Below are 25,295 nucleotides of genomic sequence, written 5' to 3' on the forward strand. Positions count from 1 at the left end.
ACTCGATAGTAGACTAGTCTGGATCCCATCACATGCTGCTATTGGTGTTACTCAAATGCAATAAATCAATGTCTTTAGCTGAGAGACAGAAAACGGAGCCGAATGAAGTACACACACACACTAGTAGCACAGCCAAGATCCTCACGTCCCGATTAGATTGATTACACACCTCACATTAAGAACAGGTGTGGGTTTGTGTCCTATTCATAATCATATTGCAAAAGTACGTGTGGTGCATGAGACAGCAAAAATGAGTGTAGCAGCTGCAGTGAGCGTAGCATTTCTTCAAGTTGGGGTTGAATTACACGTAGTATATTCGATGCTTGTAAGAATATTATTAATAGCTAAGGAATCCGTAGGGCAGTTCCAAGTGGGAATTCAAAACAGTCAACGACACATTCGTTAGATATCCGACTCTTTTGATATGTACTCGAAAAACATGCAACGCTTTCTTTTGTGTATAGCTTGTTTAAAGTGTAATGATTACAGGTCGAGAATCAGTTGGAAATCGACAATTCGACCGTTTCTCGTGTGGTAAAATCGTTCTAAAGGACCCAGTTGCAAGCAGAAGAAATGCAACCCCGTGAACGCAAGGACGACAAGGGGTTCCGTATGGGTTTTTCCAGCAGCCAATGAAACGGGCCGGATGTTTTCGAGGTAAGAAAATTTGCCTAACCGAACCGATCAGAAGAATACTGTGGTAAAATCCCGTACCCGAAGGCTGTACGGTGAGTGGTTGGTGCAGCCGAAATGCTTCGCAATAGACAAAGAGACGTACATGAATGCGAACGTCAAGTAGATCCCCGCGCAAGAAGAAGGTCGACAAAGCAAAGTGACAAAGCAAAGAGTGGTACGAAGCCTACGAAGTTTTATTTTGCCGAAGGAGACAAATCCTTCAAATTCGCCAGAAATTCAGCCTATAGGGAATTTCTAGACGATTATGAATTGTAACCTCTGGAAAACAGGACAGGTCTTTAAAAAACGGTAATTTGAAAAAAGAGTAAATGAAAATTGGCGCAAGTGTTACACAGAATCCGATTGATCGCGTTAAGTCCAAGATGCGAGCATTTAGCCTAGGAGAGGAGATTGAAAAAGCCAACTTTGCAAAAACGTAGCTTATATGTGTTTATTTATTTCTGAAAAATTTGAAAAATATTTCACTTGGGATAGTTTTGATGATTATTTTTGTCTGTAACATTTGTTTTCGAGTAGTGTCTTTATGCGCGAATGCGTTTTTTTCCGGCGTCTTTTACTTACTTCACTCAAATCGATCCCGAGTGAAACACCTCAAACATCAAAGATTGCGAAATAATATCCTTTTATGCTTCCTGTTTCAAGCAAGTGTTGGTAAACGCTTGAGAAACACTGCATATCTAACACGACAGGTTATTTGATAATAACTCAATTTTCTACCAAAGCTGACAATGTAAGGAAATTTGCTGACAAGATGTGAAGTAGCACTTAAAGCGACAGGATATAAAACACCCACTGAATACTTATCGAAGACCGCTGCGGGTCGATTTTGGGCACAGCAGTAGTAGCAGTTGTCGTACATCTTTGAAATGCACCAAGCATGACGTAATATCTGACGGCAGCCTTTTTTTACAATGCACTTCACGGGTGTACGGATCTGCATATTAAAACCCCTTTACCCCGCACTCTGACACTCCGGACACTACGAACAATTAAAGATTTTACCCCCTGCCATTTGTGTTGCGAAGGGTGATTGTAATGGAAAATTGATCGATTGTCCTTGCCGATAATTTCATACTGACTTGATACGATGATGCTGGCACAGGTGCATCCAACCAGAGGAAATGGAACGTGATAATTTTCCGTCTGAGGACTGAAATTGAACAGATTTAATTTCACTGATAAAGCGAAGACAATTTATTTCAATTTTGTTTACTAGTCTTTCTCGATTACAACCGGAAAGAACGTGAAATGCCATAAAAATGCATTACCGCTATTGTGATCGAAAAATGATGAAACGAACGACATCGGTATCTAATGAAATTAGGACTATTATTTAATTCCGTAATCAAAATTAGATTCTTAAGTCTCAGTATTTGAGATCAGATGTTCAATCGGAAGAAATCATGGAAAATAAACACTGCTGTAACATAGAAACAAGATAGATGTCAACAGATTATTGAACTTTTCTGTTTTTCGTCCATTTAGCGCGGATTGGGGATTTTAAGACACAACGGAACCATCTTGCCATTTTCTTGGGTAAATTAGATCACTGTTTCTTATGACTGAAAACTCGTTCATACCTTTTTTCTCGAGGGAGAGGCAGTCTCATTATCATCCAGCGAGACTAAAGGAGCACTATTGGTTCACTATTCGCCGCATCGTCCACTGATTCATCGTCGCACTTGCACGGTTTTGTATTATGGAACCCAGAATGAACAAAACAATCAAATCGCCTAATGTGAACGTTTTGCTAAATGAGATACCTGAATTAAAGACACTGGTTTCACGAGAGTATGTGCTATTGAGCATACAAATTCTCTTTCTCTTTGTAAATTGCCTATATTATCTGTGTGTAGAATACCACATGAACTAAACAATTAATTGCAATACATGCGAGCATGAAGAACTTGCTTCACACCATGCAACAAGAAACGAAGCAAGACCCTGCATCCAATGTTTGCAATGTAGGATTATGGAAAACATTTTCGAACACAAAATTTGCACTCCGAGACCAACTTTGCTTTGAGCTTTGAAAATCAATCCGTTTCTGAAACGAATAATTTCATGGGAATTTGCATTGTGTACAATGCTCTCAAAATAAATATTCGTCAAATTTAATGGTTATGAATCTAACCTCACGAAGCATAGTCTTCATGTTCATGTTCATGAACTTATGAACGAACGAAGCAGCATCCCTTGTTTTGGCTGCTCTATGAAATTTGCGCCCAACAGAACATAGAGAGCGAAATCTTTTGCCCATATTTTTGGCGGAAATTTCCAAGCCCTGCGCAGTTATTGATATTGTGGTGTTGGTTCGCGTCGACGTGGGGGTTGGTCTTGTTTTCATTTCGATTAACCGCAGTGTAAGGGTTAGTGATGATATTGACATGCTGTTGATTAGCGATCTACATGACCACTATCCATGGCGGTTGAAACCCACAAAAGAAGGGGATTGGTATCGTTTGGTTGAGCGTACCACTTGTTTCCAAAACCAAAACTTTTCAAGATAACATCGGATATAAACATTTCATACATTTCTAAGATATCTGACATGAAAAAGCGGTTGGGTAATGTCAGAAATGATTGGAAAATGTGAATACGAATGAAACTACCAAGCTCCCTTCGAACTGATAACTGCTTCAAATTGTTAATTTTTTTTGTGTTTTCAGTGTGGCGTCTTGTGAGAAAATTGACTAGTTGTGCACTACTAATGTGGTATGATAGCAGATGTAACAGTTCGTTGTAAGTGAAACCTTAAGATTGAGGAATGGAGTGTTTTTCAATACAATGAGATAACGATATACTTTCGGATGGGATTTTTATTAAACAAACAAATCTCAGAACTTAGCTGAGTAATTCTTTCTCTTCTTGAATCTGTGCAGTAGCTCATGTGCACGGAAAAGACACTAACACAACGACAACAGATAGTTGAAATTTAATGTCTAATATATATGAGATGCGTGTAAATATACGCAATTTTGGTGCGATTCAACCTGCTTTCATCGAACAAATGAAGATTCCAAAAAAAAAATGATTAAATTTGAATGGGGTTGGGGACGCAGTTCATTCCTTCAATTCAACCGGTTGTGCAGTGCACGAGGTGCACATGAGGACGAGACGCCACTGGTTTTCACTGCACGTCTGTCCTCAATGATGGTCCAGACATTATCAATACCATTTACGGGAGGACCAGTTCAAAAGGATGCCCGTCCTCTTTCCCGGCGTAACATTGTGGCTCCGGTGTTTAGAGTCATTATCCCTTCTGTTGTCAGATCCGAAACATATTTCCGGTCCTCAGAATTAATTGGCTGAACGGTTCCCCTAGCTATTTGGTGATTTGTGTCTTTCAGAGTTTTCCGTATTTTCATTCTCGATTGTGTTAGCAGCAGACTTTTTCAAAACTGATAAAATTATATATTGTGATCATTTTGGTATGATTGAAGTAACCAAATTCTTTAAAATAAAATAAGAATGAATCAGATCAAAGTTATGAAGCACATCAGCAGTAGTAATAGCAACAGCATCAAAAACCAACGGAAGCATCATCGTCGATCATTGAATCTATCAATTAGATATCCGATGTACTTTCAATGACGCATTTCGAGAGTGAGAATACATCCTGCAAGCTTTGCTTTGGGGATTACAGCATATCTATAAGAACATTCGTAAAGCAAGCACCAAATATCTTCTACCCGTTTTGCGCGTGATTTATCAATTGTGCAAATAAACATTCGCAAAAAGGAGAAGCTAATTTAAACAAACTGTCAGCCCGAACCAACTTTCACCGACTTTGTGACGAGAAATATTAGCTCGTGAGAAAAGAAACATAAATAAATCGCAATATTCTGCTCCAATCAATATTTATTTTGCGAACAACTTCTATTTCCCCGCTACTTCACTCACTTATCTTAGATTTTCACCATTTTCAGCAGTTTAGTCTGTTAGTTTTGCTCGAATGGAAGTGTCATACTACGAAAAGAGATCAGTTGTGAAAATACAAATCATGTGCCGACAACATCTGAATGGTCTAACTAAACTTGGCTGAAGGTAATGGGGCAAGTAACAGTGAACACCAGTCAAACTCAATTATCGGGGTATTTCTGAGAAATCGAAAACCTTTTTTCAAATTAGATTTGTTGGTAAAAATACATTCAAAGATTTTGTGTTGTTTGATCAATGTGGATTTAATTTAATATTGTAATCAATTTAGTTTGATTAATTGGAGCAGTATGTATTTCTGATTTTAGGTGACGCCAAATATTAACATTTATTACACGTTTCATGCGTCGACATAAAAACTCGTTAGGTAAATAAAAATTTCACGAAGAGTTGAAGCCATTTCGACGAAATTCCATAAGGCTATAGTCAAATCAGTCTTTTATGAGTAATAAAGAAACGAAATCTTGTGTATTTATGCATATGCAAACATAGAACCATCATGAGGGGACACTCAATTTTTCACAGAAATAGATTTGACATTCGCAGCATGGAAACTTGCTGATGTGTATCGTAATCTTCTCCACTGCTCTAGAAAACAAGTACTTTCGTTTGGCCTTCACTAACAAATTGGAGTTCAGAAGACTCACATAACGGTTTGTAATTTTTTACACTGGTAACCCGGTAAAACAGAAACCAGATATCAACTCAGGATGAAAATCAATAGCAGTTGATGGAATTGTAAGACCATTGGTTTTAATCTAAATAGGTGAAAGTCGGATGCGCCATCTATGAGCAATTGACGTTATTACCATTTGAGTATCCCATTGAACATGAGTTTAGGTATTTCTAAAACCGAAAATCAAGCAGTTTGAGAATTTGAGATCAATTAGTTAGTGTACAAATACTTCCAGTGTATCCGGAATCGGAAATCGGGGACCAGTATAGTAGTCAACTAACAAGTGCTGTTCGTAAGTAATTTTTTGTCTACACTGTAATTTACATACCTCATACCCCTACAAGAAGTTGGATTAAGATAAAATTCAATAGAAAGTTGTACGACAAAACAACTAGGTTTTCTGAAAGAAACTATTTTTAACGGCCATATACGAAATACCTGAGTACACATTTAACCCTATAACTTTAGAACCAGAAGTCGGAAACGAACAAAATTCAATAGCAAGTTCTAGAACTATGGAACCTTTCATTTGAAGCTCATGAAAATCGGTTTGGTGATCCTAAGATTATCTAGTGCAGTTGTTTCATTTTTAGCACACTATCCCGTCACTCCTTTCAGACCTTTCATTAGAATTTAAGTTTATGAAAATCAGCCCAGCCCAGGCTCTGAGAAAATCGAGTGCACTTTTTCCATTATTCGGCACATTTTACCCCATTCCTTCGGAACCGGAAGTCGAATCCGGAAATAAAATATCATAAGTAGGTCATGGAATCGTAGATCTTTGGGACTATGAGGACTATTTAAGTAATTTTCACATTCGATCTGATCATTCCAATTCAATCGAAAAGTACAATCTTCAAGGTTGAATAATTCGTGCATTCACACAACTCTCAATCGTTATAAATTTGTTCCGTGATTGCTGTAATTGTAGTAAACGGAGTCAATGGGCCGTATGAATAAAATGTAGTAAACACGTTTGGTATGAATAAAAAAACAAGTTCGAACAGGTTAATGCTACCATCGAATTTGAGTATTTATTGTACGCCGTATCGACTCGGAGCCGAAAAAGCTGGAATAATTATGTACAAAGCAAGAAAAGTACTTACTGCTGCAAAAATGCCACTTTATTTAATTTTTCTACTTCACTTTATCAGCAAACACACGAGTAGCAACCTCTTGAGCTACCTACCGAAAAATTGTAGTAAATACTACATGTTCGAACGTTGTTGTGTAGTAAAGTCTCTGCTTTTGACAAGAACGTGATCCACATGTAGCATTTACTACCGAAATTCGAGCATGCTACGTTTTATTCATACGGCCCAATATCTTTACTTCTTCCTTTAGAAAAATATTAAGTTTAATTTTGAATACAAATTGGCAGGGGACATGAATAGCGTGATGAGTCAGTCGATGCCTTTCACGGAACCCAGCTGGGTTCGATTCCCGACCCCCGCAAATAGGTGAAGAGGTGAATGACCTTAACATTAAAACCTCTGTAATTGGGACAAAAACATACAAATTGGGAATTCTGTTCTAGTGACAGAATAATTAGGTAAAAAACTAAACTAAATCGTCGGTAAAGTTCTAGCTTTTTTATTCAGTCTCTCTTAGCTAAAAACATTCACAACTACACTAATTTATCAATCAGTTTGATTGATTTTCCCATACTGTAACAAAAAGCATTCGAATCGAACTATTATTTCAAAACACTCACTAGCACCGAATTATGCGACCAGTTCGAGCAGGCAACCCGAGCTTCGCGAAATACGATCCCATCCACGTCAGCTGACTGACTGACAGTGCACGCTTTGCGATCGTAGTGTTATCCAGTTCAGTATTTATATATTTTATTCCTCTGTCTACTAGTTGGTATAAATTGTTTGTACGTTTGCTCAAACGAAATCATCACCGGGAAGGAATATGGAAGGTTGAGTTGGATTAGATTAACTGAACATCGAAAATCACCGGATGTTTGACAAATACTATATATTTTATTAGATCCCATCATCTCCATTGACATCATTCCATAATCGTACAGTGATTCCAGGAGGACAGGAAATTCGATTCCAGCACAAACATCCGCCCCAGCACGATTTGTTCATGTACGAATCGAAGCAAATGCCATTACATGTTTTAATTTTGGTGTATTGATGTATAACGAAATTTTTGCAAATTGTCTGTTAGGACTATATCGGACTGGAAGCACGAAATGTGACCATTCGTAAACTTGCTACTCTAAAAAGGAAGTAACAAATAGCTAAATTACTGCAGCCATCCAGCGATGGATTGGGAGAATATATGTTCCGAACTGCTCCCATGAACGGCCGGATAGACTTCCATATCGAGAAACCATTCAATGCTCTGAAAACTCATTTGGGCTAATGAAATCCGGGCTTGATAATGGCGAATGCGGGCAGTATATTAGCATAACGACCAATTTGCCTGACTTCTACTTGCCTGTTTCCACTACATCTACCTACCAGATCCGGTTAACATCAAGAACTTGGGCCGTATTCATACGCCTGGATGTATGCGATGAAATTGTAATATGAATAATAAAATAGCGAATTGCAGCGCAAGCTACGGGATGCGTTGCGCATCCACACATGGCTCATACGATGCATCCTAATATAGTCTCCCAAGTCTACCGTGTAACATAGACAGACAAACTGGAACTAGAACATGCACATTTGCTAGACTTTGTCATCCTAGGCGGTGCAGTTTCTGGGTAGCACCAACCAGTCGGCCCCATTACGTCGTGAATTCCATTGGTCTTTATTGTATTTAAAAGTTGGTCATTCGGTTTCTCGGTGGGAGTGCACTCATATTTTCGGTCGATATTTCATTTCTCACCCGGCATAATTGGATTAAGCTCCTGTCATGAGATACGATGGGGTTTCCCGATGACACTGCCATCATGCCATGAAAGCTGAATCGGGAAGAAAAATCCAACCGAAGAGCAGAAAAGATTCCATGTGTGCCATTGTGAAATCGCATCGATAACAAGGGATTCCAGCCCGAAGCAGCGATTGTGCAAAACTTGAGCCAGATTTATGGATGGAAAATGGAAAAAAAAGGTGAAACTCATCAGCAGCGAGAGTGTGTTTGATCAATGTAGTGACGTAGCGGTTCGAGAGGGGTGTCTTGCGTCGTATGCACACGACTGACTATAGTTGTGTTACTCAGTTTGGCTCCAACTGACTGGTATGGATACGAACACCAAATTTCATATCCCTTCTACCATATTCAAGTGACTACATGCTACGCTGTTGTAAGCAAAGCTACCGCGCTGTCGATTTAGAGTTTACTTGTTTGCAGCTACTAGGGTAAAATAGATAACAGTGCTGCAGCTCACCGCAAAAATTTGGATGACCCTGAAAACAAGCGCCGTCGTTTTATCTTTATGGAGGATTTTGCACGGTGATTTGTATTCATTTCTTTTCCCTTAAGGTGCTTCAGGAACTCACGCTAGGTTTAGTGTAGATGTAGTAAATAACAACGAAAATGATATCCGCAACCGCGTTAATTTAAGCACACGCGTCGGTTGCAATGTGTTCGGGAACAGAAGGAACAGATAGGATCATAAAGCAATCATGAAGCGGAACTACGCTACGGCATAGTGTAGTAACTAGGGGTGCGGTACAAGCTGGTTCCGATTACTTTCTTGTACCAAACTAAGAAACAAATGTAGCGGTTGAATTCAAATATTCCCCAAATCCCATTCCGGGAAATAGAAGACTGAGAGGTTCCAAATGTCCTAAGGGATAGCAGCTATCAATTGAAATTGTTCGAATGGCTTAACCCACGTGGAACTCATTCACGTAGGTTTCGTGACATTCTTTTACTCCACATTCACAGCGATCATATATCTCAATAGTGAACCCACGCATGTGCAGGGCCAGTCATAAGGCGGCGACACTCTTGGCGTGCTTAATCACGAATGACACCCAACGCGCTCAATATTGCAGAGAAATGCAACTGCACAAGAGTACAGAAAAAAGAAAACCCACCACGAGAAATATGTGGCACCGGAAACAGGTATCCAATCTGAAGTGTTAGTAGGTTGCAACAATTATGAAAGACGATCCGAAAATCCAGTGCACTGCTGCTTGAGAATTGTTACCTTGAACAAATGTTGTTTAACACAACAATAAAGCATTTGAGGTGAGAGAACTGATATATAAATGAATATCATGGCAAATTCACTAATGATGGCATCCTTGTTTTGATGTTCATATCTTTGCCGGAGAACCGAGATCGGAAACAATTCACAAAACAAACTGTCTGCTCACTGTCTGGCCAGGTTCCCGAAGTATACAAAACTTGGGAGTAGTTTAGTCTCTTCTTCCACCCTTGCTTTCTGCATTAGACTACGCCCATGGGACTCCACAGTTAGCCTACCTTCATAATTAACTTGACCATCGCCATCTATATCAGCCTCACGGATCATCTCATCCACTTCCTCGTCCGTTAGCTTTTCGCCGAGATTGGTCATGACATGACGCAGCTCAGCTGCCGAGATGAAACCGTTGCCGTCTTTGTCGAAGACTCGGAACGCCTCCCGGATTTCCTCTTCGCTGTCGGTGTCCTTCATTTTGCGAGCCATCATGGTGAGAAACTCGGGGAAATCGATCGTACCGTTACCTGTGGAAGATACGGGAGCAAATATTAGTTATAGTTTCTTTTTTACTGTAGTTTAAATAAATCCACTTCGAACCGCGGCGGAGAGCTTGGTAACCTGCATTGCGTGTGCGTGTAGATATTGGATATGAGATTGATTCGTTTAAGCTAAAGATCAGAAAGCCTAGGTGAACTTGTCAAATGAAAGTTGAGGTTTCTTTTCATAGGGGTAGGTTGTCTTTTTTTTTTGTTTTCACATGCTTAAGCATGAGAGCTTATCATAATACAGTTCGAGCGATTGTAGTCAGTTAAGCTTGCGTCATTTAATATCAGGGAAAACATTCGAAAATCCATAGTCTTGTTTGTTACAAAACATCGGTTTAGTTTTTATTCGCAGCCGCAAATACCTTGCTAATCATAAACTTTCTTGAGAATATATCGGAAAAAGTCGATACAACCTGGAAACCATGGTCCATGAGGATGCATCCTTCGTATTTCGTAAGAACCCCGGAAATGTTTGCGATCGCTGCACACGATCGATTTAGCCTATTCAAACGACTGAAACATCAGAAACCTATGAAATATGCTTAAAGTAACACATAAATAGTGTAAAGCGGTTTAAATTGAATTGCTAGGTGGCAATGGTAGTTTAAGTAGAACTGTTTGAAGCATTGATGAAGGAGCCGAAGGCGAAACGTGAAGAAAACGAAAATAAATTAAATTTGTGACTTCACGATTTTTAAACCTGATCACGTCAAATTTTAAAGTGGAAATTCAGAATTAATTTTCGGGTCCGCGACTTACATTTAGTATAGTTCTATCTCAGAAAAAAATTTAATGTCAACCAGCACCATTTTTACGTATTTGTCCCCAAATTTCTGTGGCCCCAACTAACTGAATGATCTTTTTTTTGGCTCGGTGGGTTCTCTCAAGAGCCCCCTAAGACCGTGGGCCCGGGGGCATTTGCCCCCACTGGCTTTCTGTAAATGCGGCCCTTATATCAACTCGTCCAAAAAACAAAATTGTTTATCGAGATAATATTAGATTTTGACGTTTCATTCTGATGAGTTTATTTGGTCAATTCAAAGAATTCGCTCTTGGACCAAACAAAAATCAGGATATTCCTATGGCACCTGAAGACCTTTCAGATGAATCTAAGTGTAAATCGGTCGACATATATTCGGCAAAAGTGAGTGTTATTGTTTTCATTTTTAATACACACTATCGTGTAAATCCGGAACTAGAAATCGTATCCGGATAAAACTCAAGAACCTTATATGGGACTATAATATCTTCCCTTTGAATTTAAGTTTGTGAAAATCGATTCAGCCTCCTTTTCTAAAAGTTAGTCACATTACTTTCATGTTTTTGGTGTATATCAAACTGTAATTCCGCAACTGAGTTAACTTTTTACGGTTTTCTCCCTTTTCAATGATTGCAGAAAATTTTTAACACACTTTACTCTATATTTCCGGATCCGGAAATCGAATCGAATTTCCATTTTTTGCCCATTTTACCCCATTACTCCGGAACCGAAAGTCGGATCGAAATAATATTCAGGAATTTTGCATGATATCAAAACCTTTTATTTGAATATAGGTTTGTGAAAATCGGTTCAGCCATCTCCGAGAAAAGTTAGTGCAAAAAAAACGTTACATACATACATACGCTCATACACACACAGACATTTTGCGTACTCGACGAACTAAGTCGAATGGTATATGACACTTTAGATTTTGATATAAATATAAGAGTTTAAACCTAAAATTTTACACATTGCTAAGTTCATTGAGTTGGTGATTCAGTGATGACAGAAAATTTTTAACACACTTTACTCTATATTTCCGGATCCGGAAATCGAATCGAATTTCCATTTTTTGCCCATTTTACCCCATTACTCCGGAACCGAAAGTCGGATCGAAATAATATTCAGGAATTTTGCATGATATCAAGACCTTTTATTTGAATATAGGTTTGTGAAAATCGGTTCAGTCATCTCCGAGAAAAGTTAGTGCAAAAAAAACGTTACATACACACATACGCACATACACACACAGACATTTTGCGTACTCGACGAACTAAGTCGAATGGTATATGACACTCGGCCCTCCGGGCCTCGGTTCAAAAGTCGGTTTTCACAGTGATTGCATAACCTTTCTATATGAGAAAGGCAAATAGCTCAAAGTTGAAGTTTTCTAAAATGTTTGGTATGACCGAGCTTTAAGGTGAAATTCAATGCCAAAGTAAGCCGCGCAAAGTTTTAACCGCATGCATGAAACGAATCATCGTACAGAGCGTATCGCGCAAAACCAACACACATATAAATACAGAATATTATTAGTGTTTAGCGCAGTGGGCTTACGACATGTTTTGTTCGCTAGTAAACCAGACAATAACTATGGTTGGTTATAAACCATAAGTATATTTAATTGACTTATATGAAGGAGACATATTTGTGCATGTTGTTGAGAACGGTCAATCTAGTCATTCAATGCAGTGGCGTCTCGTCCTCATGTGCACCTCGTGCACAGCACAACTGGTTGAATTGAAGGAATGAACTACGTCCCTAATTCCATCCAAATTTAATTATTTTTTTTTGGAATCTTTATTTATTCGATGAAAGCAGGTTAGATCGCACCGAAATTGCGTATATTTACACGCATCTCATACATATTAGACATTAAATTTCAACTATCTGTTGTCGTTGTGTTAGTGTCTTTTCCGTGCACATGAGCTACTGCACAGATTCAAGAAGAGGAAGAATTACTCAGCTAAGCTCTGAGATTTGTTTGTTTAATGAAAATCCCATCCGAAAGTATATCGTTATCTCATTGTATTGAAAAACACTCCATTCCTCAATCTTAAGGTTTCACTTACAACTAATTGTTACATCTGCTATCATACCCGATAAGCAGTGCACAACTAGTAAATTTTGTCACTAGACGCAACTGATTCAATATATAATCAAAACGCTCTTGTAATTGAAAACTTTGAAACTAGGAATATCTAGTTTGTGAAGTGCATATCATAACAGCATATAAACATATACAGTTTTACCATTTCTCATTTATTGAAACATGGAAAACGAAATTTTATGGCGAGGATTTTTCGCTTAGAACAATATTTATTTGTCGGTATGCTTTAAGAAATTTATAATTTGATTTTCGATGATACGTTCAACGCGCAACGCACTTTGTTAACATTTTGGTAGATCCTCCCATCTCAAATGGATTGAATGTTTTCGTTAATGTTAAAATTCTGTAGCATTACACTCAGTTCGAAAGCCACGAGTTTTCGATAACTGATACATTTGCCAGCGGCAGCAAAATTTTTGTCAAGGACAGAATCAGCCATCACAGACAACACAATGCGTATCCTTCTCGCATTGTCTATATTCCGGTAATTGCATTCCTAGTTAGTTACAAACATTAAAAAAAAATACGAATAATATGATATAATCAGTACTCGAGTAAGTACCGGAAAATTAAATAAACAAATAAATAGCAAAACAAAGCAAATAAAACTGCTGCCGGGTGAGAGATAACTTCAAGGTTCAACACAAGTGTAATAAAATTTTCAAAGTTTCGTTATGATGTATAAGCTTGAAACTAAAAGTCTTGGGAACAGATCGAAGTTTTTTTCCAACATTTAGCAGCACGATTCTTGTAGTCTTTTCAATCGTAATTTCCTTTGAATACACAACTGTCCATTGTCATGAAACATTCGTGTTTGTTAGTTATTACTAAGTTGCTATTAAAAAATCACGGTAAAATTCTGAAGGTCGCTTTTGAAAACCATTTATTTTTACGAAGAAATTGATCAATTTTGAATTGTTTGAACTGAAATACCGTTTGCTAACGACTTCGAACTTCCAACAGTCAAACAATCCTGCTTGGTTGTGACAGAACAGGAGAAGTTGTGACATCATTCTGTCGCAGTCAGGGCTATTACCGCTTCAACTAGCAAATTGTTCGTGTAATTTTGCTTTAATTACTAGTTTCCTACCTGTTCTTATGAGCCGTATACTGCATATTATACCTGAATATACCGTCCCGAAAGTCAATTTCGCGAGCTTCCTTATTGGTAGTCGAAATGAGCTGACTGTAAAAGTTTTAATTAAATTGATTGCGTGCGTTTGATCATTCGTTCCGGAGTGTTCATCAGAACAGTTTCGATAATTGAAGGTTATTTCGAACGGCGAGTCGCTATCGTACAGAAACAACGACCGCCAGGGGCCGTACTGGTTTTACAATATTTAGAAATAAAAAACGTTGAGAACGTTGGGTGGGTAATGGAATGAAGTGGAATTTTGGGTTTTGTTCTAATCATTGTTTTTTTTTTTGAAGTTTTTTGTAGTCCCGTTTAGTCGCATGTAGGGAACAAAACGGGATACTTAATAAAATCGCAAGATAACATTAACCCGTTTACATCAACATATATTTGTTAATGTTTATGAAGCCAATATTTCACTAACAATTGATGGTTAGAAATTTTATTTACATTATACGATTTAGTTCCAATTTTTCATAGAGACTTTTTTGGACCAAGTATATCAAGTATATAATCGAAAATCCATTTCAAATTTTTCGCAGATCGCTTTCCACAAGCACTTGGTAAATTTGTTGAGTTCCTTCTTCTGAAAACTCTACGAAATATCCAGGCGGTGTTTGTTTTGATGTACGTCTGATGTAATATTACCTGTTTCTGAGTTCAATCGATTGATCAACACAAAAACTTGGATGTTTTCTTTGCATTCCTCGTTAAATTTATAGTACTGTTAAGATTTGAAAATGTAAGTAAAAATATCGAGTTGTTGTTAGATTTTTAGTATATATAGAATTATTGTTTTCTACAAATTTTAGCTAATACAAAATTCAATATACATAAAAGTAGATATGAAAATTTAGATTTTTTGAGATTTTGATATAAATATAAGTGTTTAAACCTAAAATTTTACACATTGCTAAGTTCATTGAGTTGGCAAGCAAAATTTTCTTAGACGTGAATATATCGATTTTTGGTAAATATAAAAATTTTGAAATTTTAGCTGAAAGTAAATTTAGTCGGTTGGTACCCGAACGCTCTTGAATACGTGCTGAGCTAAGTCACAAAAAAACTCTAAGATTCAAAAATTGATGTAAAAATACAAAATTTCTTGAGATTCTTTTCATGGTACTCTTCTATCCCCTTGCTATTCGGAGTGTTGAAACAGAAATATTTGTCCATTCTTCCAACAACAAGTTACAAAAACGCACCCTCTTCTTCCATCCCTTCTCTGACAAGCCGGAACAACCTACCAACCTTTCTTTCCACCGTGACGACGTTCATTTTAGGTGGTGCCAAGTGAACCACAGTGTAGCAATCTATTTCTTCAATTTTTCTCGCAAAAAAAAACTAAAATAACTTCACTGTTTACACATGTTCCCACTGGAAACTGCCTTGTTCATGATCGACTAACCACTCCCTCCGCCACATCCATACCGAGATTTAGGGCGGGCGCCAAAAAGGGGACCAGGTCAGGGATTTTCGCGTGTTTATTAACTGATTTAACGATCACTTGATATTTTTAGACTGTTTTCCACTCTTCTACTACGATTTGAACCCTCTGACTTGTTGGCAGGGCAGGTTTTTTTACACGCAACCTCCTTCGCACATTTCCGTATTTCTGGTTCGACATGTTTCAATCGACCGAGTTTTTACCGTTAGCCAGGAGGTAATTACGAACGACGAATGGCATGCTACGAGTTCGTTACACGTAGAACATAAGTCATAAGGAGTAATCGAAAATGGCGAGATTGAAGTTTTATTAAAAATCATTTCTCAGAACCAAAAACTAGTCGGCATTTCCATCAAAACCAGAACACTTCAGAAAACGTAATACTGTCTTCTCAAACCAGCATTAGGATTGATTGAAAAGTTCGTTATTATTTCAGCACATGCTGTTCCATTATTATGGCATAAGCGGTATTTCAGGGGAAAAGATATAAAAAAAGATAATAAACAGACTGCATATACTATATCATTTTCTTCGTAATTTTCTGCGTCAATATAGCGAGATTGACGGGGATTGATGGAAAAGATCAAATCCATCGCCCAAGCGACGAAATAAGATTTTCAAGCTTTTCTTTCATCAGTTTGTTCCCTTCACTCCGGTCGCCCAGAAAAGCTGATGGTTTACTGGCAAAGGGAATCAAATGCTTTTATCCGAACCGGAGGTGGTCTCACCGGGATCTGAATTTCTGGTAAATCCGATCCACGGACATGGGAATATGAATCCTTAATTCGCATCTGTTGATTGGCAGAATAGAAGTGGGTAGTGACAAATATGTAACACCATAATTTATAACATGTTGTAGTTGTCAAATATGTCTCCAATAAAAATGTCCGGATAAATATCTTTTAGTGTGAAAGTGACACAGTGACAGTATCTATCTAACTCGGTTCGGTACAGCGGTGGGTGGAACAGAACCGAACAGGAAAAGCTATGCTGTTTATCCAGCTTGTCGTCTTTGGATTAGAGTGTTGATGTGTAGTGGAGGATATCCAAAAACCCAATAAAAGTCAACTATATCGCCCTTTATCAAACACGAAGAAACTGATCAAATATGTTATGTCGTGTCAGATTTATGCAACTTAGAATTGAGCGCTTCTGACTTCCGGACTACTCAAAGTTAGCCACGAAAAGATATCAATATGGTTTTCGCAGTGAGATACGAATAAACAAAACTGACATGGAATAATACTCATCAAGAGGTTTTCAGTGATATTACATCAGTATCGTACTGTGGAACTGCGTTTGTAATTTGTTGTAATTTAAATTGATTTGGTTAGTATTGAGCTGTATACATAGAATGGACAGTTATTGAGACGTACACCGAGCTTCAATTGTCTATAAATGAAACAAAAAAAAAACAGTTTTCATCTACCTCGTGGTGTAATGATGTCTTTCTCATATACACCCTTGTTCTGAATAACGACGTATCGTTTTTTCGATCGTATTTCATTCATATTCCTGATAACGCTAGCAAAATCAAAGGTAGCTAAAATTCGACCGAACCATATTCGATCGAAAAACCAAAACGTCGTTATTCAGAATAAGGGCGATAATGCATTAACTCAACCAAGGGTGACAAAAACTCGCTCATGAGATTCGATTTTTTCTATTCATCAGCTCACGTAATGATTTACGATGTAATCCGTAAAATGATTCTACGCATAAAACTCATCGCTAACCAATACGAACTCACTCATTTGTAAAATCGTCGCTGGCACCAAGTTGTGATGGCAATGATGGTTTTCAGTTCTGATTCAGTAGTTTTTAAATCCTTCTCTCAGTTGTCAAAAGTGAGTGGTGAGTTTGGCATCATCGAAACGAGTTACTTTAGTGATTCTATGTTTATTCAACAGGAGATGCCGATATTGTAGATTTATATTCATTTACACTATTGTCCTGCTAATGATAATGATTTGGTCATTTCACGACATTTCGGTTTTCTTACAAAACATCATTGTGATGTGTCATCATTTTGCGTATAAAAATTGTCAAAATTGAAGGATTCATTCATTTATTCCCTTTTCAGCTATCATTTATCTATTTTCCGAAACATTAGATAAATTGAAGAGATTTGAAAAAATGCCTGGCATCCCTGTTGCCCTATACTGTCAACTTTCTCTCCATTTCACAGTTTGTTGATAAACTGCAACGTGAAAAATATTGTTTTGCATCGATTGTAATTTTGTCTGTTCTTTAATGAAATATTTACAGCTCATAACTTTTAGAAATTATTTACCTGTAGAGATTAGAGAGTGATTAGTGATTGGAGTATTTTGGTGTTTCGCGGTACGTGTATCAAAGTTGATTTTGTCATGGGTTAGAACACTATTTTTATTTCCAGACAATGAATCGAAGAAGCAAATTCGATTGTTTAATTTGGAAGGAAAACGAATTATACAGTTGTATCGTGACGGGATGCACTTATAGTCAAAAAAATTCACTCTGGGAACTTTTCTCGACATGTACTGGCCAAACATCAACACACTCCCAATAATTTGGCACTTGCAAAACCTTTCGCATAACACAACAATGGGAATAAAAAAAGAACGAAAAAACTTACCGTCGTTAGTGATAAAGAAACTATTATTTTGGGTACATTGCAGCTGGCAACTGTGAAATGGAAGGATTTAAAACACTCGTCGAACCATTATGGAAAGCCGCAGGTTTAAACATGAACAGAAAAAATCTAGCATCTTTCGTACATCGGGCTGCTGAAATCATCCTTTGAATGATCAAAGATGAGGTTAACGGAAAACTAATAAGTATAAAAGTTGATAGTGCATCACGCGGCCATCGTACCATTTTAGGTATTAATTGTCAATATTATCACAACGGGAATGTTGTCGTACGAAATTTAGGTACTTTAATCCACTGTCCTAAAGTAAAGTAAATTTTTACATTTCGTATTATTCTCAATAGCCGCTCGTGAGATGGACGTAAGCCAAACTAAAGAGAACTTAAAAATAGCAATTCAAGAAGAATTGGCGAAGTATGATATAACGTTTGAACAAATATATTCTTTCGGACACGATAATGCAACAAACTTAGTTGCCACGGTTCAACTAATACGAAACATGCTTTCTATGGACGCGGTGGATATCGAGGCAATCGTTGACAACAAAGATGTTATTGAGCTGATGAAATACAGTGGTAGTCACTTAGCCAAAGATGATGAATTCTCCGAAAAAAAATTAGTCTTTGAGTCTTCAGAACCAAATGAAAGTGATGATGATGCTGTTGGAGATGAAATGTTTTCAAGTGAACATACAATCGACAGTAGCGATTCAGTTGCTAAGGGCATGGAAGAAATTTTGAACAGCTCAAGATGCGCGGCTCACACTGCCCAACTGGCCTGCTGGAACATTATAAAGCCTCATGAAAGGAAAATTACAAAAATACAAAAACTTGCAATTAACTTGAGACACCGGAAGTATTCCAAGTTGTTCAAGGAAAATGAAGCTCATTTGCCACCGCTGTCAAATAGAACTCGCTGGAATAGTACTTTCCTAATGCTAAAGTCTATTTTAAAACAAAAGTCGTTCTTCAATAACATGAAAAATCAATTTTCTGAAATTGGTGAGTGTTTCGCATTGCAAATGAATGTAAAGAGAAAACAAGTGATTAAATCGAAAAGGAAAACCTTGAAGCAAACTACTGATCTCAAATTTATATTTTATATTCCAATTATAATAATAACAATAATAATCTACAAACAATTTTACTCCATTTTGGAAATTTCTTGAAACTTTTTGTGAAGCGTTTTCATCTTAACACTACGACTACAAGCACACCATGTTCCGTTATCAGAGTTTTATGCGAACTGGCTTATTTGTTACGCTCAACTTATAACATTGACAGAAAATAAAATGGCACAGGAGTTGTCAGTAGCACTTTTAAAGCGAGTTGAAAAATTAACCGAAACTCTTCAATTCAAATCATGTTTGTATCTTGATCCACGGTTCAATTTTACTGGTTCGAAAAGATTAAGTTCAATAGACAAGGAATTGGTACAGGTAAGATTTTATCTAATTGAATGATACAGCATTGTTTTTCTCGTAGACATATACTAAAATGTTGGTAACTGATGAATAGCATAGATTAGCTTACTCTGTAGTGATTAGCTTTTCGAATAACACCTCGTGAAGGTTACGATCATTACAAAAAGTTTACAATTTCATTTTTCAGGATTTTATCGTCAAATTAAACGAGAGAATCTCAAGACTGAGAGGAACTACAACTAAAAATCCAGATACAGAGACTGTATTTATTAATAATAATACTTCAAACAGATCTATCGAAGAGACGTTGTCTAATTTCTTTGATGAAGAATATATAAGTGCTGCAACTCCCAATTCTAGTAATATTTTAATAAAAGAATTGAAAAAATTGGAGATGCGTGAAAAAATATCCATATTGCAAGAGTCGAGTGTCAAAGCACAACAATTTGACTTACTTAAATTTTGGCAAACTCAGCAGTATACATCTCCGTTGTTCCACGCAGCAATGGTGATTTTACTTGCCCCCTCAACACAAGTGACCGTAGAAAGAGCATTTAGTGCAGTCAAACTCATACTTGCTGACAATCGGATGGGTTTGTCAAGTGCTTCTTTAGAGGATACGTTAATTTTGAAACTGAATCAGCTGGCAAAATGTGCGACGATGTAGTATGATTAAATCTTTATAAAACGATATCGATATTAAGACGTGTTGGCGTATTTTCCACTGGCAGCGCATCAACATGGAATAGTGTACTAGAACAGGGGTTCTGATATTTTCACGCGAAAATATGTTTCTTGTCGTTGCGATAATTTTTAATAAAAACTGAAAATAAAAACCTGTTTTAATCCACTTAGTGGTGTGATGATGCCTTTCTCATATATAATACTGTGGTATTCTATTTAAAATGTTTCTCTTCGATTTTTGAATGAAACCAATGGATGGTTTGTGCATTTACTATTATAACATACAGAATGAAACAGTGCTTTCCACCCGGCGATAATACCAAAATTAGGTTAAAACCGGGTATAAATAAAATCTTATAAAATCTAAACAGTGCTTTGCTCGCGTAGGTCATCCTTAAGAAAACGAAGGGGGTTCACTATTATATGCACTTCCGACACCGGAACCTGAGAACCGGTATAATCGAAGTCGGTTCATACGGCCACTAACTAACATGACGTACAAACTCTACTAGTTTTATTTCAAATTTTGAAGATTTCATACGATTTTGCATCGTACTCAAAACGGCGATTCAAATTTTTTTTGTATCCGAAAATATGCAGTATTTTTTTGTAGAACCATAAGACCTTTCATTTAACCCAAAGATTGGGACTCGGAAGTCGGATCCGGATGAAATTCAGGAATTCCGTATGGGACCATGAGACCTTTCATTTGAATCAAAGTTTGTCAAAATCGGTTCAGCCATCTCCGAGAAAACCTAGGGAGATTATTTGACACACACATACAGAGAGAGAGAGAGATTGCTCAGCTAGATGAACTGAATCGAATGGTATATGACACTTGGCCCTCCGAGCCTATTTTTACTAGTCGGTTTTTCAAGTAATTGCATAACCTATCTATATGAAAAAGGCAATAAAACGATCAAAGCTGGTTGATCATAATAATTTAAAATTTTATGTATTTATTCTTGTATCTAAGTCATACTTGGCGACAGCAACTCTGTTTTAAGATAAAAAATCGATCGTGCTACAAAAATCTGCATTTGCGTTCAAAAATTTATTTGATGCAAATAAATTTGTATATATGGCAACTCTGGCGAATAGCGAACACTCACAAGACAGAATTTCAAGAATCTGATGCAATATGTTGATGTACAAACAAATCAAATCACAACTCACAAATCGTCTCTTAGTGGGTTCTAATATTTGATGTGCACTCAGCGCTCATCTGCTGATTGCTTGACACTACAATGTTGCGACGATGTTTTCTTCAAACAAATGGTTACCCAGTTACTCAACTCGCTCAACGATGCTTCTGAAACCGATTTGCAGGTGAGCTGAACTCAGTGATGATGAAGTACTGAGCTGATTATTACCAGCCCTAAACTCAACTATATTATAGCGCTATTCCAAAACACTACAAATTAAGAATGTTTAGGAACCTAATGGCGTTCCGGGTTGGCGGTTCAATGCAAATCGGATCAGGATGAAATTTAGGAACCTTGTATGCATCTATAATAGCTTCTTCCATTTGAATTGAATTTTGTGAAAATCGGTTCAGTATCTTTTGAGAAGAGTTTGTGCCATTATTTTCATATTTTTTGTGCATGTCACGTAATTCCACAATAGAAAGGAATGAACAGCTCCAATAATGGTCGGTCGGTACAATGAAAAATCACTGTTTTCAAGGGATTTAGCATCATACCAGTATTCTAAAAGCGTACTAGAATGATATGCGGCTGTTAATGTACAGTTTGTCTTCAAGAATAGAAAAACCACATAATTGAAGTAATGCAAGTAGTAATGGAATGCTCTCGAAAAAACGAGAAAAAGATTCATAATCTAACTGTAGCTGTAGCTCTCATGCTTCTACCAAATAAACTCAATCCTATTTGTGATTATTCAGTTTAGAAAGTGTGTTTCATACAGTCAATTGAATATTTTATTTAGTCTCTATATTTTGACAGTAACATATGCGACGGGTTTTGAAGATTGACAATTCCTTGAATTCTCAATCTTCAAACTTTGGTGGCGCACCAGCTCGTTCTTTGTCTTCCGAATTGAAATTGTCACTTTAGCATTGTGCAAACCACATGCCGAAAGTTTAGTGAAAACCTGTTTTAAAAACCTTTCTCGTGTGACTTGTATTCTCAGCAATATTATGCTGGTGAAGTTAAAGATATGATTTATCATTACATGCTTGTAAATTCAAGTGAATTACGACGCTCTTTTTATGTTCATCTATAAAGATGCGTGAAATTTCTTTATCGTTTCATTAAGTCCATTGGAATTCCAATTTAATTTTTATTTTATGTTAGACTTTTTCCTCTTCCATGAGTTCAACCAATAGACAGCTATCTTACATTGAATAAACGTGATGAACCGATACAAACAAATCTGGAATAGTTATAAAATCATGTACAAAATAAATATTTATTTTTAATGTAATCGACTGATAAAAACAGTGTTTAGATTAACGATTGAATACCCACATAGTAATAAATAAGATATTTGAAATGGATTAGGTTAAAAATACTATGTATTGTGGATGCTACGGCAAAGAAAAACTAATTTATATTGCCTTATGAAATAGACGTATTTTTGAAAAAATATAAAGATGTGAATTTACACGGTTCATTAAATGTGTAGCAAAACCTAAAAATCGAAATATTTTCGAGCCAGTATTTTGCAGCATCAGTTTCGGTGACAGTTTGCAATTTTAAACACACTTCTTCCTGTAGCTCCGGATTACCTTTTATTTTGAGTATAGATTAAAGTATTTTATTCGAGTATAGATTAAAGGAAGGCAAGTTACCGCGAAATTTTATAGTTAAAATTTTTTCTTGAATAGTTTTGCAATCTGATATCATCCTGACATTATTAGTTTTCTGTGCGAATTGATATGCACATAGTTTGACCTCATACCGTCATGGAACTGATGAAAATCATTTTTCTACAATGTTAGTTTGATAAAATTTGACTTCGAATAACTTCTGTTCTAAATTATTTATTAATACAAATTTCTAAGTGACTGATGTAGTATTGAAACAGAAATGCCTTCTTGAAATCAGTTTTGTTCGTAAAGAACAATTTATATAGATAACCATATGATTTCGTTACATTTCGATTGACGGAAGCACACGGACACAATTTTCCTTAAAGAAATTCCCTCATCCTCATACAAAATACCGCATAGTAAAATTAGACTACCTCGTGGGAGGGATAGAAGCTCCTTAAACAACGTACACGAAACAAGTGGTTGAGAAACTAATTCTGTCATCCATTCAGTTTATATTGTTCACTCATAGCACGCAACTGTACGAAGGAATAGTAGAAATATGCGGTTACATCCCTTCCTTCCTGGCGAAGGCCGTTGAACATTACCCAGTACCCACCCAATCGATTCGATGTTAATCTGAACTAATTAAAATCTCGGATTAAACTTCCTGATTATCGGGAAATTGACTTTCGGTTGCTGTTTAACATATAGTCGACAGTGTTGTTGGGATGAGAGTTTCTAATTGGACAGATTTGACCCGATTCTATAGGAAGTTAAAGAACACTCTGTTTCACACTTTCCATCAATATGCTGGAATTCTCATTCTAAGCCGTATTGATTCGCGTTCGTTCAATTTTAATGAAATCTATTACTAACCGTCAGTTTACCCAATTAGACAATTGAAGTTAAAATATGCTTAATATGTATTTCAGATTAACTAGAAATTATTCCGCTTGGACGTTTCTTAATCCTAGAGCGTAACGCCAACCGATTCTAAAAGTTCCCGAAATCGAAAGCGATTATCAACAGTACACATTAAGATTAGGTTACGCTGTTTTTTTTACGAAACTTACGGGACTCATTAGAAATAACCGACATTTCGGTACATGAATTTTGTTTTACAAAAATTATGCAAATTTTTACCGATCGATCAGTTATACACAAGATTTTATAACATAATTTCGTGTTTATAACATATACAATTCATACGGAAATTCTAAATAGTTACCGAGTACTGTAAAAAATCATTCCGTCGGTATGGTAAAATTAACTTCTACTTCCTGAGCTTCTGTAAATTTCGACTGTCGTGAAAAATAACTGCCAAACAGTTATTAAAATTCCAAAGTGTTTATTTTAATTTATCAAACGATCAATTTTTGTTGAAGGGCTCGTCGCGGGTTGCGGTGCAAGTGCATATGTTTTTGTAACATCCAATATTTTTTATTTATAGGCAGAAAAAAATTAATATCACTATGTTCACTTGCCGCCAACACATATCGTTCTGGTGAACTCGACGGATTGTGCAGCATGCTGAAAAATGCTTATAATTCCGGTCAACCGGGACACGAAGTATCATTTTTTTTTCTTAATTTTTACCGGCAGCAACTGAAAAACATATATTTCTTGAAAAATTACTAAATTCTGTGAAATTTACCGAGTTCTGCGAAATTTTTCAAGTGTGTATATCGATTTTCTGTTTCTGACATTAAAACAAAGCGCTCCCACGATAGGCCTTTGTTGAAGGGGAACCGGCACATATTCAACAATCGGTTTCCACCGTTTGTAACACGGCAGAGAGCCTATCGAAGTGTTTGCGAAGCCTAAAACATTGAACAGGTTAAAGCTTGGAAAACGAAGCGGGCTCTCCCAACAGAAACTGAATACCTGGTAGCCCACCCGGACATGCTGTTATAAACGTTTTTTTTTTAATTTCTCTAGGGCCTTCAGAGCGAACGGAGCTTGGTGTGTGTATTTTAGGAATAAAATATTCAGAAGCCGAAACAAACCATTATTACGAGAGTGGAGCGGATTGGAAGCGGGAGCTGTTTATGAATATCTGATTATTGATTGCTGGCGAAGGCTGTTTGCCAACGTCGAAGAAGAGTGCTTTCGACTCCATTCCATCGCGAAGGTTACCCTCTTCGGTTTGATTGATCAAAAGGAATCGTCGGGTGAGGAGAATAACGGTTCCATAATATTTCGATTTGTTTTTTTTTTGTTCCTCTGAACAAAATCGCGTTCGCAGAAGGTGCCACAGGTGCATTGTTTTGGTGTACCTTCTGATATTTCAAAGCGAATATTTATTTTTATGGGTTCGTTTTTAGGTGGTTCGATTTAAGCGTTCAAATGCGC

The 25,295-nt window shown here is 36.9% G+C and overlaps 1 protein-coding gene across 1 annotated transcript in view; it reads right to left on the minus strand.

Moving 5' to 3' along the window:
- LOC131437390 (calmodulin) overlaps positions 1-25,295 on the minus strand; it is an 82,186-nt gene that overhangs the window by 13,932 nt on the left and 42,959 nt on the right. The window contains exon 3 of the mRNA XM_058606695.1: positions 9,713-9,955. Coding sequence (XP_058462678.1) covers positions 9,713-9,955 — 243 coding nt within the window. The remainder of the gene's footprint in view (positions 1-9,712; positions 9,956-25,295) is intronic.

This window comes from Malaya genurostris, chromosome 3, assembly GCF_030247185.1.
Source record: "Malaya genurostris strain Urasoe2022 chromosome 3, Malgen_1.1, whole genome shotgun sequence".
In the NCBI taxonomy this organism is placed as follows: Eukaryota; Metazoa; Arthropoda; class Insecta; order Diptera; family Culicidae; genus Malaya; species Malaya genurostris.